General features: G+C 39.5%; 1 protein-coding gene across 1 annotated transcript in view; it reads left to right on the top strand.

Moving 5' to 3' along the window:
• Positions 1-20,078, top strand: part of kcng1 (potassium voltage-gated channel, subfamily G, member 1) — a 29,644-nt gene that overhangs the window by 4,445 nt on the left and 5,121 nt on the right. The window contains exon 2 of the mRNA XM_026920580.3: positions 15,063-15,918. Coding sequence (XP_026776381.2) covers positions 15,136-15,918 — 783 coding nt within the window. The 5' untranslated portion in view covers positions 15,063-15,135. The remainder of the gene's footprint in view (positions 1-15,062; positions 15,919-20,078) is intronic.

Here is a 20,078-nt window from a genome sequence, read left to right as displayed (position 1 = left end):
TGTTTACGGTGAAAGCGGCCATGTTGACATGATGTCATATGCTGAAGGAGATCTTTCTGTGTAGGAATTGCAAGTTGAGGGGGTGCTTTCTTTGACTTTTCCTGGTCGGAAATTCCGAGTTTGAGTTGATCACAGCATAAATACCCCCAGTGCCACTATCAGGTAATGTAGAAAAAGTCGACCAAAATGAACATAAACCAGCATGTCAAGAAAAGAAGTTTAAACAAAAAAAGGTCAACTCAAAAATTCATTACAAAATAAATCTTGTACATCATTGAAGATCACAAGCTCATTATAAAGATAGTATGCAAATCAGGGTGTTTTTTTAACCATTAGAGAAAGTGTTGAAAGTACTAATAATGATAATTTATCTGGTTATATTCTTTGAACGTTAATGTGTTTCGATCCATACCTTTGATCTTTTAATGGCCATTTTCAGCCAGAAGATGATCCCGACTTTTGACTTTAAGTCAATAATGACCAACTCGTTTGCACAGCTTAAAAGGCTCATCTCCATGGAAGTGATGTAGTCTGATTATTAGGAGCCTTTTTTCATGTACTGTATGAGTCTTAAATTTCATTATTATTATATTCAGCTAAATGCTTTTTTGTATACTTATGTCCAGTGTAACTGTGTGCAGTAAACCATAGCCGTAATTATCACCCACGATTCTCAGTTGTCGTAGATCATGGGTTGTCTTGACATCGTGTTAAAATTGTGCACTGACCTGCAGTTACAACATGCTCAATTACTCTTTTATGCTTGTGTCTTACCATGCAAGCTGAAGAAAGCTTTATACTGAATGATCATATTTAATATTTGATTATACGAGCTCATTTTCTTCTTTAAATTTTTCTTTAATCTACTCTCAACTGGTTGTTTGGTTTCTATTTTTATGGTTTAATCACAATGAAACATTAATCAGGGTAATTAAGTGAGTTTGAATTGCACTGCAGGAGCTAAATAAACACAGGACGAATTATGTATGTTATTATTCTCTATCTAGATATGCTACTAAGCCAGTAACTTTTCCCCCATAATATTTTAGCCCCTAGTGAAAGATCAATCAATGATTATCACATTTAAACACATTAAAGTTCATGGCAGGCAGGGGAGAATGTTTAGATGGCTTCTGCAGGCTTGCAGGGGCTGTAAATCCATTACTTCACCTTTTGCTCAGTGTTAGTGTTCACCACACACACAATGCTTAACCATTCTTTAGCAGTTCTGGTGCCATTTTAATCCAATCCTATTAACCAAAATGCACTCCTGTCTTCTCAAAGGTCATTAACACCATCAAACAAATGCTCAATATTTTTCTATCCCCTCCCAAACTCACATCCGTCTCACCACATGTCCCCTGACATCTTTCGATATCCTAGTCCTATATATCCTCCACTACTCCATTGCTTAGATGCATGTTGTTGGCAGCTGATTGTGAGATCCATTCAAACACTCTGTCAGCATCCACAACACATTCACAATGCCATTTCTCCCCCACCACAGACCACCATAATCTCAATTCCTGGAAGTACTTTGACATAATGGAGTGTATCCACACAGAAAGCAATGAGCCTACTGGCTTGTGTCTGCTGTCATCCAACAGTGATGGACGATAACTGGATAACAATGTGTTGTAATGCATGTGGCTGGTGGCTATAATCTTGTGTAGTACTTATGTAATGCATGTTGAGGTCCAGTGTGAGTACAACCCCATGATCTATAGTTGCAAAGCATGAAGGTAAAACGGACAGAGAGAGAGAAGACAATATAATATTCAGAACGAAGCTCAAACAATTTGAAAAGAAAAAGAAAACCAAAAAACAGGTGGAATGTATGATTTCACCAGTTAACTGAAACATTTTGCAAGTCTTAATACAATTTCATCCATGATTTGTGACCAGTTTATATAAATTTTCATATTAGATACCGCAAGCTGGCACATGATGTGGCTAGTCAGTCTTGAGCCTTGAATGAATGAATGATATCTGAAAGTACTGAAGTGTTACATGGTCAGTGATAACCGATATAGCCGACAGTTAATAACAGGGCAAGGAGAAAAAAGTTCAAAAGACACTAAAAGTTCCTAACTTAGAGTTTTTCCTCAAAACCTAATTACAAGACCACTGAAAGGAACATTTACTAAGGAATCCCTAAACCAAGAGGAAGGGCAGGGTTGACCTTGTTGCTACAGATGTTTGATGAATGATATAGACAGTAATTGGCTGATTCAGTAGCTGTAAACTCAAATGAAATTCCAATCCATGGTTTTATTCAAAAATATTGAGTTGCTGATCTTAAATATTTGACATGATACCTTTTTAAAGCTTTTTTTGGCAATAAATATATCAAACACATTAACTTGACTACAGGCGAGCCTTAATTGTTGTCAGCAGACATTTAGGATTGTTTGTTATTCAGTCTTAGTGACCTATTGAGTTTTAGACTTTTAATGCTTTAAGTGCTAAAATGGTTTAGCACTTAAGAACTCTTTAGAACTCTTACACAGAAAAAAATGAGGAGTCTTTGGAATAGCAGGATTAATACATCACTTTTTAAAGAGTTTCTCCTAAGTTGGCCACTTAAGAACTACTTTTAGCTTTTTTGTGAACATAGCCTGAGCTTAATCAGTTTCCATTTTTGCATCTAATATTCATATCTGTGTATAAAAGGTGCAAGTAAGTCCTGAAATATCATATATGCCAAGCTTTGTTTCACGTAATAATGCAATTGACTTTTCCTCTCAAAATTTCAGATTCTGAGCATTTTTATGTTACCAATATATAAATAAATATTGGATTTGAAATAAAACAATGATTATTTGGTTAAAGTGAAGAATGTCAGCTCAATTTGATATGCGTCATGTGAGGAAAAAACATAAGGATATTTCAGTTTCTTGGACAATTGTTTGTCTTTGCACAAGAATGTACACAAAAGGTCTATCATTGATGTTAACAGTGGCATTTGCCTCAGTTACTGCTGTTTCTCAACATGCTGACCAAAGAATCACCAATGCCTTTAAGACAAGCTAAAAAGAAAAAGGAACATAGATGAAACACAAGGTGTGTAAAAATAAATAAATAAATAAAAAATTCTAGTATATAGGGTTAATAAGAAAAGAAAGATTGCTGAGCCTGGCAACAACAAATAACCTGACAGAGTGCTGAAGACCACTACACTGGATGATAGAAGAATATTTTCAATCATAAAGAAAAAACATGGAACTGACTGCGTATATAGGCACAAGACCACAAGGAGAGAGCAACACAAAATTTGATGTTTACTACCACAACCACTCAATTATACAAATGATACAAGGAGAAAACTGTGGAGAAAAAAACTCGTAATACAAAGCACAGCACCTGTGAAACATGGTGGTGGTGGTGGTATGGGTTTGGCTTTTTTTTTTTTTTTTTTTTACTGGTGATGAATTCTGAATAGTTAAGAAGCATCTTAACTAATCTGATCTAACTACTAGCTCAAAGCTCAGTGGATGGCAGTCCACTTTGGAGCAGGAAAATGACCCAAAGCAATTATTACATTTTCGGGACAAATGAGTGAAACATGCTTATCTGGCCGAGACTGTCAGCTGACCTTATGCCCAATGTGTGTTCATATCAGTTATTTAAGACAAAACCCACAAAATAAGCTGAAAGCCATCACTACTGAAGAAATCCATTCATCTATTGTGTTTATAGGAAGCAGACCTCAGGCACTTGTTGATAGTAAAATATTAATTAATTTGAAATCCACAGTGCTGGAATTCAGAGTCAAACAAACAAAAAATGTGTTACTGTCCAATAATTTTCTAATATTTAATTATCTATAAAATATGTACTGGATATAAACTGTATATAAAGTTTCCCTAACTATATTACTATAATATTGTAATGTTATACTACTGTATTTTGCATAGTGATGTATCTTAAATTGTTAAAATAAATTAATCGATCGAGTCAACCAGAGACACATGCCAGTAAGCTGGCTATAGCTGGGGATGTATACACAAAAACAATGTACACAGCAGCACACATATTCTGAGAGTGATTCATCCAGAAATCAGCCTGAAACAGAAGCAGCACTGTGGCAAAGGTTAAGCTCAGCGCAGATATGGAGACGAATACAGCCACTGAGCATATCAACTGTTTCTATGGTGGGCCATGATAAGGCCTGGGAACGCAATTATAGCCAAGAAGAGTTGTTTTTTTTTTTTTCAATATATTCAGTGATTTATTAAATCCACCCACGATATCTAAAAAAATGTGTACTTTCCTCTCTGCCTGAGATGGTACCAGCAAAGGTCTTACGATGTGATTTTGGCTGCAGGCATATTCAGGCCTGAACATTTTAACATTTGAAACTCATTTTGACATGTGTTGTGCGTACAAAGAATAAACATAAGAGAAGATATTGCCCAAGAGATGTTAGCGTGTAGCCTGAGGTGTGGCTCAAAAATATATCTTCTTGTATATTCACCATGTCAGAGCTCTAGAGGGCTCTGAAGGACTGAAGCACTTTTCAAAAGAGTACAAAGGCACCAAGTGGATTTCTTGTAGTTTTCTTTTTCTGTTCCTGATAAGGTTGTGTTGCTTCCATCTAATATGCAAGGTTATGTAGAAGTTAAATTGGAACAATTTCCTGTTTGACTTGTTGACTGAATTTACTGTTTTGAATGACTGCATCCATATAAACATTCATAAAATAACAGAAGGGGATATATTAATTTGCTTTCTGCAGTCTACATGAAAGTCCACATGACCAAAATTAAGAGAAATGAGCCATGACAGCTCAGTTCAATATAAGAATCTGAACAACAGCACTTATAGGAACAGAAGAGATGTTCAGATGAGCACACATTCCAGCATGCGGAGAAAGCAGAAAGTCCTCCAGTGAAATCTCCCAGAGGATCCGTTCAAGGGGAAAGAGCATTGGTGAGTGGGAGAGCAGAGAGCAGAAGTCATGGAAAAGAAGAAATAAAAGATCCAGGATGTGAACAAAGCAGTGGAGCTGGATAGGTGGGAGGCAACAGCTCAGAGCATGAGATGCGTGGGAAGGGGTGGACCAGGGTTGCCAAGCTTTCTCACCAGGAAGCAGGAAAACAGTATCCAAATGGACTGAGTTATAGCCTCAAACATGGCAACCAGAAACAGTACATTAACACTGAAAATGGTTTGGATAGGAACATCTAAGTCAATGAGCTAAGACATGTTTTGAGTGTGTCAGAAGGTCTAAAAGGATATTGTTTGCTAAAGGCCATGGTACAAGAGAGCTAGATAATCTGATAAGTGGAATGTACATCCATCAGAACATGCCCTACATGACAGGCATAGTAGTCTTTACAATTTGTATAAAATAACCCAGACACCTCTGAGGCTATATAGTGATTACTGTGATTTTTCCATGTTGCCTGACACTGGCTTGATACATTTACGACCCTTATTAGAACATGCAAAAAACATGGCCAGTGCATAACTATAGTATGTTTAAAATACTCTAAAAATAAGTTTCGGCACACCAAATCTGCATCTAATATTCACAAGTAAATCTCATGTGGGCGCACCACAGTGGCACAGCAGGAAGTGTTTCCACCTTACAGCTTCAGGGTTTGATACTGAACTCGGCTTACTGTCTGTGAGGAGTTTCATGTTCTCACCATGTCCGTGTCAGTTTCCTCCAGGTTCTCCGGTTGCCTCCCATCTCCCAAAAATATGCCGGTAGGTGGATTGGCTATGCTAAATTGCCAATGGGTGTAAATGAATATGCATGGTTCACTGACTGGTGTCCCATCCACAATGTGTTTCTGCCTCTCACCCAGTGTTCCCAGGATAGGCTCCAGATCCACTACAACTCTGACCAGGATAATGCACTTATTGAAGATTAAATGAATAAATGAATGATTCTTATTAAGGGTCTAATAGCACCTGTATTTTCACCCCTGCAGAGAAACAACAAATCCAGTCAATGGGCAATAGTGCCCTCAATGACGACTTTACGTACAGCATGATGTATTGAACAGACTAGATTGCTGAAAAGCTAGTGCTTCTTCAAATATTTTCACACCAACCATTAATTCCAGTAAATCTTGTTTGCACCATTTTGGTAAGCAGCAGTAAGTGTAAATGACCTGGAGCATGTTTGAGGTGGCAGCATGAACAATGAGACGGAGCTGGAGTCCATCTGTGAGTGGAACAGTATGAGCTGGGAAGATATGCTGGTTGTTTCAAACCAAATCTCAATTCTATGAGTCAAAAGCTATTGCAGAGGATAAGCCCTTCAGCAATGTTGTGATCTCACTGCTGCAGAGAGAGATAGGGAGAGAATGTGAGCTCTGGACTCTGCTTTAGACTCATCTATTCATTGCTTATGTTTTACTGATGTCCTCAAATATGTCTGGCGATGCAGAGAGAAGCCAAGGAGGACAATATAGTCACACAAACCACAGCCTGTTCTCACTACTGCGCTCAGGCAAATGCTACTGCAGTACGAGAATCAACACAGAGTGTTTCACGAGGAGCTACTTTCCACATGCGATTAGGGCTCTGAATAGGCCCTCCGATCAGGCATAATTTCTTTTATCTCCATTTCATGGACATACACTCATACACCCAGCCGAACCTACGAGGACCTGGACTGTGCTAACATATCATTCATTCCAACAGCACACACATCACACACACTATATCAGGACATTCATGTACATATTGTGTATACCTTATATCAGATGCACTTGTATATTGCAATGCGCTGTATTAAGATATTTATTGTTGTTTTCCCTGCATTTTATTGTCCTGAACTGTTGTGCACTTTGTCTTATGTGTCTCATGTGTCTTATGTGCTTTATGTGTCTTTGCTCTTTGTAATATTTGCACAGGTTTGGAACTTGCAATTAAGACTTTCACTGCAAGAATTATACACGGTATAACTCTCTGCATGTCAAAAAAAAATAACTGCATTTGAAATATGATATGAAGTCCCCATATAAGGACCCCATATGAGGAGTGCATGAAATACGCCTACTGTCATTGTAATATATGAATGCTTAATTGACTCCGAAGGCCTGAAGAGCTTTCAGTGTACAGACACTTATTGAATGGTGTATCATTTCTGGTAAGCCTTCAGAGTGTTTGAAAGGCATTTCACAGGGGGAAAAGTCAACTTATGAAACTGAAGCGCCTCCGCCCACTTCCACACCAATTGGCAGGTAGCAATGTGTAAATGATTGGGGGTGGGGTTGTGGAAACTGGTGGGAGCTTCGACCCTGTGTGTCTGACACCCTTTCTTTAAACGTGTTAATCACAGTGTTGGGCAGTAGTGAATCTATCATTTTAACCGCATTTCCCATTACAAGGTAGAAGCATTTTTCCTTTTTAGATCAAGTAGCCTGTATTTTCTCAACCAGGTGACAGAGCTCTACACTCTACACTGATTAAAACATACTGTAGACAGTAAAAGTGTAATTTAGACAATGCTATGAAAATAAAACAATGTGGAGTTTATTGCTACTCTTCAAATAAGAGTTTAACAGGTATTATGCTGCATATCCTGTTGGTTGTTTAAGGCTATTTTTCTCTTCAAATTCAATGTGGCAAAGTTGTTTCTTATTGTGTTTAGGGACTTTTCGTAGAATTACCAGCAACTAACTGCAATATTAAAGTAACTTGTCAAGTTGTCAAAACTGTAATACCTTATTCAATTTATCATCTTCCACAGATGAGGTGAAGGATTGTATACATATTTTTAGTTATCTTAGAACTATTATTGGCCATAATGAAAGGCCCAGAGTCTGCAGCAGAAATCCACAGATATGGCAAAAGAATGACCTTGATGCCTCGCAACACACACACACACACACACACACACAGAGAGAAAGAGATACAGAGACACAGAGAGACAAAGAGACATTAGCAGAGGGTATTTTTTTCAGGGGCAGAATAGTTAGAAAGTGTGCGTGGAAAGATAGACAGCCTGTTAGATTGATCTCTGTTTGAAGATTCTGTGGAGATCCAATAAATCTTCCTTCTCTTAAGATTTGTGCCTGCATGTCCCTTAATTCTCACTGGAACCTGGGATTGAAGACAGACAAAACAATCTAACGAATTCAAGAGGCCACAGCAAAAACAGCAGCATCCTCACCACAGTCAAAACACCACCTAACAACTTGCTTACACTGACCACTGACCTCTATTTGCTACTGTTGTTTGATGGACAGAAAAGATCCTCCAGTTATATATATATATATACTGTAGATATATACACTGATCAGCACTAACATTATAACCTAGGTTATAGGTCCTCCTTGTGCCACCAAAACAGCTGTGACTCAGCTGTGATACCTTGTGGAAGCATGGATTCTACAAGACCTCTGAACGTGTGCTGTGGTATCTGACACAAAGATGCAGCAGATCCTTTAAGTCCTGTTAGTTTTGAGATGCGGCCCCCATGGATCAGACTTGTTTGTCCAGCCCATCACACAGATGCTTGATCGGATTGAGATCTGGGGAATTTGGAGGCCAAGTCAACATCTCGAACTCTTTGTCATGTTCCTTAAACCATTCCTGAACAATTTTTGCAGTGTGGCAGGGCGGATTATCCTGCTGAAAGAGGCTACTGCCATTAGGGAATACCATTGCTATGAAGGGGTGTACTTGGTCTGCAACAATGTTTAGGTAGGTGGTATTTGTCAAAGTAACATCCACATGAATGCTAGGACCCAACGTTTCCCAGCAGAACATTGCCCAGAGCATCACACTGCCTCATCCAGCTTGCCTTCTTCCCATAGTGCATGCTGGTACCATCTCGTCCCCAGGTAAGCGACACACATGCACCCGGCCACCCACATACCGTAAAAGAAAACATGATTCATCAGACCAGGCCACCTTCTTCCATTGCTCCCTGGTCCAGTTCTGATGCCCACGTGCCCATTGTAGGCACTTTCAGCAGTGGACAGGGGTCAGTATGGGCACTCTGACCAGTCTGCAGTGACGCAGCCCCATACGCAGCAAGCTGTGATGCACTGTGTGTTCTGACACCTTTCTATCATAGCCAGCATTAACTTTTTCAGCAATTTGTGCTACAGTAGCTGTTCTGTGAGATTGGGCCAGACGGGCTAGCCTTCACTCCCCATGCGCATCAATGACCCTCAATGGGCGCCCATGACCCTCTTGTCGGTTCACCAGTTGTCCTTCCTTGGGCCTCTTTGGTAGGTACTAACCGCTGCATACCAGGAACATCCCCACAAGACCTGCCTTTTTGGAGATCCCCTGACCCAGTTGTCTAGCCATCACAATTTGGCCCTTGTCAATGTCGTTCAGATCCTTACACTTTTCCTGCCCACTTTTCCTGCTTCCAACACATCAACTTCGAGAACTGACTGTTCCCTTGATGCCTAATATCCTAAAATACCCTACCCTTTGACAGGTGCCACTGTAAGGAGATAATCGATGTTATTCACTTCACCTTCAGTGGTTTTGACGTTATGGCTGATTGGTGTGTATGTGTGTGCAGTTAAAGAGGCTTTGCAGTAGTGAGATATACATACCGACCACTTTATTAGGAACACCTGTGCACCTGCTCATTCATTCAATTAAGCAATATGCCAATCATGTGGCAGCAGTGTAATGCATAAAATGATGCAGATACATCAAACATGTTCACATTGAACATTAGAATACGGTAGTGACTTTGACTGTGGCATGGGTGTTGGTGCCAGACAGGCACCAGCTTGAGTATTTCAGAAACTGCTGATCCTTGTATTTTCATGCCCAAAAATGTCACCTGGTCTTTTTCCAACTTTCAACTGTTGGAATTGTTTCATTGAGTCTGCATCCACTGTAGCTTCAGATCCCTGTTCTTGGCTGACAGCAGTTGAACCTGATATGGTCTTCTGCTGTTGTAGCCCATCTGCCTCAAGGTTCAACGTGTTGTGCTTTCTGAGATGCTTTTCTGCTCACTGTGGTTGTAAAGGGTGGTTATTTTAGTTACCATAGCTTGAACCAGTCTGACCACTAGAGACTATAGACTGTTGTGTGTTAAAATGTCAGCAGCTCAGCAGTTTCATGGTCCGAACAGCCATGCCATGCTCAAAGTCAAGGAGATCACATTTTTCCCCTGTCTGATGATTGATATGAACTTTACCTGAAGCTCTTGGTATGTATCTATATAATTTTATGCCACATAATTGGCTGATTTGATAATTGCATGAATGTACAGGTGTTCCTTTTAAAGCAGACAGTGTACAGTCAGGTCCATAAATATTGGGACAGTGACACAGTTTTTGTAATTTTGCCTCTGTACTCTGTAAAAAATGGCTGTAATTCCTAAACAGTTAACGCAATATTTTTGTTAAACCCCTTGAATTAAAGCTGAAAGTCTACACTTCAGTCACATCTTGACTGCTTCATTTCAAATCCACTGTGGTGGTGTACAGAGGCAAAATTACCAAAACTGTGTCACTGTCCCAATATTTATGGACCTGACTGTATATGTGCATATACAGTATAAGCCTGTGTTTCCCAAACTGGTCCTCAGGGTGCACCAGATGGTCCACAGTTGTACTCTGTCTAAGCTCTAGTGCTAGTCTGTTGAAAGTGGGTTGAAAGCTAGGAAAGAGCAAAAGGTGAATTCCCCTGAGGGCCAGTTTGAGAAACACAGGCTTATAACAAAACATGGTGATGGGTGAATTACATCTTAAGTTTTAACTTAAAATGAAGTGCTTAGATATTTTGGTTCTCTTATCCACAGTGTCAATCTCTGCTGAGGCCTTCACACATTATGATCAGTATGTGTCTATGCTTCCCTCCCATGTAATTGTTCCTCACTTGTAGCATACAACTCTCTGTAGGATAGAAAGGCGGCAAGAAAAGTGAGGAATGGGAGCGCATTGAGGCAGCAGACCCTCCCCAACAGCACAGCGGGTTTAATTTGACAGGGCCGGAAACAAAAGGCCAAGTGTAATCATTATCTGGTGCTGACTGACAGTGCAGGTGCTTAATAAGCATCCAGTGACGCATTTTTGCCCTGGCTTTAGTCAGCCTAAGACCCCGTTCTTAATCCCTGATTGGAGCATGAATGTGCTGTGGTACAGACACTAATTTGTGACTTGTGAACCAACTGCTTCTTAATCACAGTAATTAACTTAATTAGTTTGGACACAGGCCGAGTTGTTGAGCTACTGTGGTGTGAAATGCCTTTTTAACCATGGTCTGGAATGCATTTATTAAAGATGTGTGCATATATTAGAGTCTGTTTATGATTATTGTTCAGTTGTGGTGTCAAAAGGACATGTAAACATAAGTAAATAATTAAAGCAGTTAATTCCAAAATTAAAGATTATCATGTTGTTTCTCAAATATTTTGAGTGCAGAAACAGAATGACATTAATCTTACATTTCTTCTAATAGATTACATTTGGATAAATGTGCTGTATTCTATAAAGCATAATGATAATATTCAGTGCAGATATTAATGTATTCAGTGATGTTCAGAGCATGCATGTAGCATTACTAAGGGTTTGATTATTTCATCTTAACATTTCTTTGTATTAGAAACTATTTTCTGTGATACAAAATGGTGTGTGAGTGAATGAGTGAGTGAAGAATGCTGGGAAATACAATGATAAGCCATAACATTCAAACCACCTGCCTAATATTGTGTAGTATTGTGTCCCCCTTGTGCAGCCAAAAGAGCTCTGACCCATCGAGGCATAGACTCCACAAAACCTCTGAAGGTGTGCTGTGGTATCTGGCACCAAGGTGTTAGAAGCAGATCCTTTAAGTCCTGTAAGTTGTGAGGTGGGGCATCCATGGATCAGACTTGTTTGTCTAGCACATCCCAAAGATGCTCGATTGGATTGAGATCTGGGGAATTTGGAGGCCAAATCAACAACGTGTACTCTTTGTCATGTTCCTTAAACCAATCCTGAACAATTTTTGTAGTGTGGCAGGGCGCATTGCACTGCTGAAAGAGGCTACTGCCATTAGGGAATACTGTTGCCATGAAGGGGTGTACTTGGTTTAGGTAGGTGGTACATGTCAAAGTATCATCCGCATGAATGCCAGAACCCAAGGTTTCCCAGCAGAACATTGCCCAGAGCATCACAATGCCTCTGCTGGCTTGCCTTCTTCCCATACTGCATCCTGGTGCCATCTCTTCCCCAGGTAAGCGACACACATGCACCCGGCCACCCACATAACGTAAAAGAAAACATGATTCATCAGACCAGGCCTCCTTCTTCCATTGCTCCAAGCTGTGATGCACTGTGTGTTCTGACACCTTTCTATCATAGCCAGCATTAACTTTTTCAGCTATTTGTGCTACAGTAGCTCTTCTGTGAGATCGTACCAGACGGGCAAGTCTTCACTCTCCACACACATTAATGAGCCTTGGGCACCCATGACCCTCTTGCCGGTTCACCAGTTGTCCTTCCTTGGACCACTTCTGGTAGGTACTAACCACTGCACATCGGGAACTCCCCACAAGACCTGCCTTTTTGGAGATGCTCTGACCCAGTTGTCTAGCCATCACAATTTGGCCCTTGTCAATGTCGTTCAGATCCTTACACTTTTCCTGCTCATTTTTCCTGCTTCCAACACATCAACTTCGAGAACTGACTCTTCCCTTGCTGCCTAATATATCCCACCCCTTGACAGGTGTCATTGTACTGAGATAGTCAGTGTTATTCACTTCACCTGTCAGTGGTTTTAATGTTATAGCTGATCAGTGTATTTTCCAAGATAATCATCAACCGAGTTATTTTATCTCCCTCTGAAAGCCCTGCAGCGTGTCTGTTTAATCTGTTGCCTTACTGCAACCAAGCTTTACATTAACAAAAATGATTAAAAACTCCAAAGAACCAATAAAAACACAAGGATGCTCCAGTCTCACAACTTCAAAGACGCTGATTCACAATCCATTCCCTAAAAAGCCAGCAGTGGCCCTGTTGCTGAGCTGAAGGGCAGTGGCGCCTATGAGAAAAGTGCTTTTTGGTGCATTACCGAGGAAGTAGTTCCCTACAGCCAAGCACTCAGTATAATACCATTAGCTGTTTGTTCCACAAGCTCTTTTGGGTGGGTAATTAGAGTTGCAGTGGTCACATAAGATAGCACTCATTCCTTTACAAAGGAAATGGGAGACTATAGTACTCTGTGGCAAACCTCACAATATCTGAAGGATTTTTAAAGCTTCTTTATAGCCTATACACTATACTGTATTGGAGACCCTGTTATCGAAGCAAGAAAAAAAAGAGACATAAAGATTTGAATGTTTAAACTGTTGACATTAAATTCATAGCATTAAATAAATTACCATAAATAAATTTCAAAGTAGTTTATTTCTATGTTCAGAGATTCATATTTTAAATGTCAAGTTTAAAAAAAAAAATTAAAAACTGTATTATTCAGGCTGCTCATTCTAGTGCTGTGATTCGACCAATTAAAATTATCCATTCATTTATCTTCAGTAACTTTATACTGGTCAGGGTCGAGCTGGATCCGGAGCCTACCTCGGTAACCTAGTGAAAATCCACCTCCGGGCACTATGCACACACATATTCACACACTCCTTCACACATATGGGCAATTTAGCATAATTGGTCTGCCTACCTGCATGTTTCATGGACAGGTGGAGGAAACTGGAGAACCTGGAGGAAACCCATGCAAGCTTGAGGAGAACGTGAAACTCTGCACAGGCTGTAACCCAAACTCAGGATCAAATTGGAAAAAAAAGCATCAAGACTACCCATAGATAGGCAAAAGCAATCAAGCTTAGAATGCAATATCTAGCCAGTCAGCACACTGATGTCAGGCGACGCATACACAACCTTGGCAAACCATGTCTTCATGGACCTGGCTTTGTGCACAGCAGCAATTGTCATGCTGGAACAGGTTTGGGTCTCTTAGTTACAGTGAAGGGAAATTGTAATGCTACAGCATACAAAGGCATTTTGTACAATTGTGTTCTTCTAACTTTGTGGGAAGTATGTGGGGAAGGACCTCATTTGGGTGTGATGGTAGGTGTCCACAAACTTTCAGCCATATAATATAGGTATTTAAATTTCATTATTAAGAAGTCAGTGGCATTATGTCTCTTTTTTTTCACTCTGATACCCTCTGTAGTATGCAGCATGAAATTCAAATATTGTTTTACGTATCTAAAAAGACTGTAACATAAATGTGCTGTATGTCTGTGGAAAATAATATTTCAATAACCACAGACAAAGACCGCTGAATATCTGATTGGTAAAATGAAATTACCAAAATGAAATTATGTAAGTAAGGGCAGCAATGTTAAAATGGCCCTAGATAGGGATTACAGATTACTGTATTTATCTGAGTTAGTGTAATGTGCTTCACAATGGGGACATTCTAGTCCTACAATATGCTTCTAGCCATATCTATTTAAAGCGTGCATTTGGGTTCACTCTGTCTGTCTCTGATAACAGACAGTACCTGTTACTACTTTACTCTATTACTGCTGATCAATCATTGACAAAATTTTATTTTTAATTTTATTTCATGTCCATCAGCAACAGAAGTTTGTATATAGAGACAGCTCCATGATTATGACATTGATTTTGTGTTCCTGCAAATATTTCTGTGTTGATTTGGATGTACATTTAAACTCATTATCTTGCTGAACGATTAATCTGTGGTTATTGAATCAGATCTTAATTCCTGTGGCCAAAGTTGGGGCTAAGATATTGATGCCATCAATCTTCACAACAACCATGGGATAAAAGCCTTTTCCACAGCTTTGTTGGATAAAAAAGGAACAGCATAGTTGTTCAAAGGCTATAACAGTTGTTTTTTCTGAAGAATAAGAGCGATATAAAAAATGATTACTTTCTAAAATATTAAAAATATATAACTTTCAAGACAATTTGTCTACTTTTTTTATCTTTTAATTTAATTTTGGCATATATTTTTGAGAGAAAGTTTTAATGTTGTAATGTCTACTTTATATAATCAGTTTTTACCCATTGTCTGATGGGTGCCAGTAATTTTGGATTTGACCGTATGCATTTGGACTGTATACTAATTCATTTGTTCATCATTCCGTTGTGTAGGTGAGGGCCAGTGAATAATTGCTGGCCTCCAGGCATGTGAGGCGCTCTGAGATTGGAGGTGTCCGGGTGAAAGATGACTTTACTGGCTGGCGATGGCTCTGACTATGACTACAGTGCCTTGAGCTGCATCTCGGACACCTCACTGAACCCACCACCCATCCAGGATAGCGAGGCCCTTAAGGGTGTTTACTACAAACGTGCTCGGTGTCTTGCTAAGGATCCTGATGCTGATGCCAGCCTCTTGCCTGGCACCCAACGCTTACATGCCATCATCAATGTGGGTGGCCTGCGCTACCAGTTGCCATGGAGCACGCTGGATGACTTCCCACTGTCACGGCTAGGCCGTCTGCGTCTGTGTACAAGCTTCGACGAGATCATGTGTGTGTGCGACGACTACGATGTGGCTCGCAATGAGTTTTTCTTCGACCGAAGCCCATGTGCTTTCCGTGCCATCCTGACATTCCTGCGTGCGGGCAAGCTGCGTGCTTTGAGAGACACTTGTGCTCTGTCCTTCCAAGAAGAACTGCTGTACTGGGGTGTCCCAGAGGAAAAGCTGGAGTGGTGCTGCCGAAGGCGCCTGATTCAGCGCATAGAGGAGCGTGATGAGCTTGAAAGGGTGGCCGAGGAAGATGAGGAAGAGGAAGATGATGAGAGTGATGGAGGTGGTAGGGAGGGAGGCCTGGATAGAGAATCTCGAGCGGGCCGCTGCATGGTCAAGCTAAGGGACATGGTGGAAAGGCCGCACTCAGGTCTTCCTGGAAAGATCTTCGCTTGCCTCTCAGTGCTCTTTGTCACCATCACAGCCATTAATCTGTCCATAAGCACCATGCCTGCCATGAGGGAGGAGGAAGAAGCTGTAAGTTTTTTAATTTTTTACCATTTTTTTAAAATAATTAATCCATAGTTTAGGTCACTGTGTAATGATCGCAAACTATGTTCAGTGTTCAGTGTGCAATAGACTGTTACCTGTATAATCATTATATTTTATTGAAATATAAGAAGACTAGACATGTAATTTGATTGTTTAGATTTATTTGATTTACTAGAACCTGAATCTGATTTGAATGACTGATTTGAATTCATTCTTGAAAGACCGATTTGAATGGAACTGATGTGAAAGTATCGGGCCTCCTACTAAGCAGCTTGGATGATTCCCAGGATGATGCAAATGTGAAATGAGCAATACTGCAATCCTGTCTTTAACTGCCCAGAATAGTAACATTCTTTAGCTAGTAAACATTGGTATTTCACAATATTTTTTTGCACTGAGCTGGTATTTGAATGGCAGCAGAATAATACCTTAGTTCTCTTCTTTTTGTTCACAGCTGTGCACAGTGAAAGAAATGCAAATAGGCAGCTTTCTGATGGTTTTTCAAATAACCCAGTCAGAACGTCCCCCCAGTCAACATTCACAATATCATCCTCCTTGTTTTTACAGTCTGAATTTCCATCACTTACATATTCACAACCATGTAACCATGAAATGCTGAATTTTCTACAACCACAGTTTTTTTTTAAACATACATTTTTAAAAACTAAATGCTAATGAGGTCATTTTTAACCAAATATACAAATATCTACAAATCAAAGTGAAAAATCATATTAACATCAAATTATGCAAATTATTTTTTCTTTCAAATGGACATATAGACATTGGCATACTGTAGTATGTGTATGTGTGGCAGCAGGGGCGTGGTCAAGTGTCACCTGTGGACGGAGTGGAAGCTGGTTGAACCGACAGTTAACGCGTGATTATTCTCACCTGTGTGTAATCACTTATGTGTGGCTTGTTTGTCTTTTAGGGAATGCCATGAACTGGAGAGAGAAAGAGCCGAGTTGAACTCTGTGTGTTGTGGGTTTTTTTGCATGTGTATGTCCACAAGTGAGAAAATGCTGAAAAGCATAAAAATTAAATGCAGAAAAATTCAAAATTAAAGAAGCATGACGTTTCATCTCCCGAGTCCTCCTTCTCACCCACACACACCAGGGTTCTACAGTGGTGCCAAAACCAGGGAGAAGGTACCAGTCACCATTATGGAACTTTCTCCTGGGTTTCGGCACCAGTGTAAAAACCCTGGTGTGATGGGTGCTATGACTTTATATTATGGAGGAATTCTAAGATAAAATAAAAAAGTATGATTGTCCAAAATGCTAATATGAACCCTACAACAGTATGTTCTCTACTGCGACTATTGTGGCAGATGATTACACGTTTTGTGTATGAAAAAAAAAATTAATTCAGCCCGAAGCAAAAGTAATCGCTACCAGAAGTACACACACATCTTTCATGTCCTATGTCTTCTCCCCTTCAGTGAACTGGCCAGGTGAATTTTATTCACATTTGGACTGACCACTGCTTTAGCGGAAAAAAACAGAAAAGCACAGTGTTCATGTGTCTCCACATCACTGTCAAAAATTATATAAAAATATATAAATTCCATAACACTGTTGTCACCTCTGGAATTGACCCAGCATATAGAGCAGGGGCAGAGAAATATCATACTGTAAATTAATTTGCAGTTGTAGTCAGAGAAAAAAAAAAGGCTCTTGAATTTTAGCTAACTGTGTTAACACAGTCTGCTGCCACCTGTAGGTGAAAGGAAAAATTTCAAGTGTTGGTCGATGGTTAACCTATCATACATTCTGATAGAGAAGCCGTGGGCCTGTTAAGATCTGTCCACGAGCCACATTTGTCCCAGGGGCCGGATTTTGGACCCCCTTGAAATAGAGCATGTTTGCAATCTTGAAGTAATTGTACACTATATGGCCAAAAGCTTGTGAACATCTGACCATTACACGCATATGTGCTTTTTGAACATCTTATTCCAGAATTAGTCCCCCTTTGCTGTTATAATAACCTCCACTCTTCTAGGAAGACTTTCCACTAGATTTAGTAGCGTGGCTGTGTGGATTTGCCCATTTAGCCACTAGAGCGTTAGTGAGGTCAGGCACTGATGTCGAGGGAGGAGGCCTGGGGCTCAGTCCGCATTTCCGTTCATCTCAAAGGTGTTCAGTGGGGTTGAGGTCAGGGCTCTGTGTAGGCTACTTGAGTTCTTCCTCTCTAACCTTGACAAAACATGCTTTGTACATAGGGTGACTGTCACACCTCAATAGGTTTGAGCTAGGCTCCTTAGTTCCAGTGAATGTTGTAGCATAAAAAGATATCCTGTACAACTGTGTGTTTCAATATAGATGTGATGGTCAGGTGTCCACAGACTTTTGGCCATGTAGTGTCCATGTCCATGGCACATATATGTGCATTTACCTGATTTCTGTATGAATCTAGCTCCATAATATATGCATTTTCATAAAAGAAGGTTTATTTTGAGCTGCATGAATACTATGCATGAGAAATCAATATCAAGCTCAAATATGACTATTACAATGCAAGCTACCTTTCTAATCACCTATAACTATTAATGTTTTCATAAAATTAGTTGACTCCAGATTGGAAGAACTGAAAATCAAATGTATTCCAAAAGGTATAATGTTAACATGAATTTAGGAAACTTGCAGCAGTATCAACCAGTATCTATAGTATAGTATGTTGTTTAAATGTGCCCTAAGCAACAGCAGCTAGCAAATTTCAGAAGAAATGTCATTCTTGATCACAGAAAACAGTCTATGTTTAGTAATCATATATTCACTCTGGAAATTAGCCCACTTTGGCCCTTTGTTATTGTAGACACAGCAAACAAATAGCTCGATTTAATGGTCTATAGTTGTACCGCCTACACGGCATGATATCTCTTTGCATGCCCTATAAACTCCCACGCATGCGTTTCAACTACAGAAAGTCATGAACAGGGACATGAACGATTCTTGGTCAGTCTGCTTTGTGACAGAGCAAAAAAAGAATTTAAAAAATGATGTATATCATTTCTAAGAGCAGAGCAGTTTAAACCAGAAATGTGTTGCAGTTACGCTGATTTACAGATTCAGCAGCCTTATATACTAATTGAATTTAGATGCTGTGTGAATATAAATGGCTGCCCTCAGCTATGAAGAGAAACAGAGCATGTAATTATCAATTATGACTTACTCAAACATTGAGTACCTTCACAGACGCTTTATTGTTGTGTATGGTTGAAATAAACGACTATATTTTATATACAGTTTATATTTTCAGTGTATACAATATGAATTCCATTAGATTCTGCTTAAGGTATTACTGAAACACAGATCTACATAGTGAACCCTGTACAAATACATGCTACTCTCAATAATGCATCTCTAATACATGTGTGTGTGTGTGTGTGTGTGTGTTTAGAAAAAGGGTGAAATTCGGCCTAAATAAATTTTTAAACATTTTTTTCCCTTTGTAATCATATCAGAGAAAATGTGTATTTATGTACAGTATATCCATTACAGTTTTTACATAACTATCCATATATTTCAGAACACGTCCAAAACTTTCAAAACGTGTATAATTTTACGCTTGACATTTTCCTCAGCAATACTAGTAAATGCACTGAGTTTAATGCATCACTTTTGTACTTCAGTACCACTTAACCTTATTCTGCATTTGTGGGAGTTTGTTTCGTAACACTGAAGTCTTTCCTCTAAAGTGAACATCGAAAGTAGTGCTAAAATGCAGGACTGGCTGTAATTTATTAAAGGACAGGGAGATTAATTCATCTCAATTTACAATTCCGAATGAGATAGTCTGGGGTTTCTTCCCAGGAGACATGTAATAACAACGTCCTGTGCTCATCTGTGGAAACCTAGTTAGAATGGCAATATGCTTAGTCATTCCTAACATTTCCAATGCAGTAATGATCACATACACATTTTTGCAGAACAAATCAACACTTTCCTGATGGGCAGATTTTCAGCAGCAGCATGTAGTGCCAGGGTGCAAGATGGTGGTTATTGATTTCAGGCAATACTGAAATTGATAAAAATGAAGATGTGTATAGGGTAGAGAAAACTGCACTGGTTAAGACAAATGAAGAAAATCATTCTAGTAATACTTATTCTTTAGATAGTAAACATTGTTTTTTTCATAATTTCATA

This window comes from Pangasianodon hypophthalmus, chromosome 16 (assembly GCF_027358585.1).
Source record: "Pangasianodon hypophthalmus isolate fPanHyp1 chromosome 16, fPanHyp1.pri, whole genome shotgun sequence".
NCBI lineage: Eukaryota > Metazoa > Chordata > Actinopteri > Siluriformes > Pangasiidae > Pangasianodon > Pangasianodon hypophthalmus.
The sequence above is the reverse complement of the archived record's forward strand: the minus strand, read 5'-3'. Positions and strand labels throughout refer to the sequence as shown.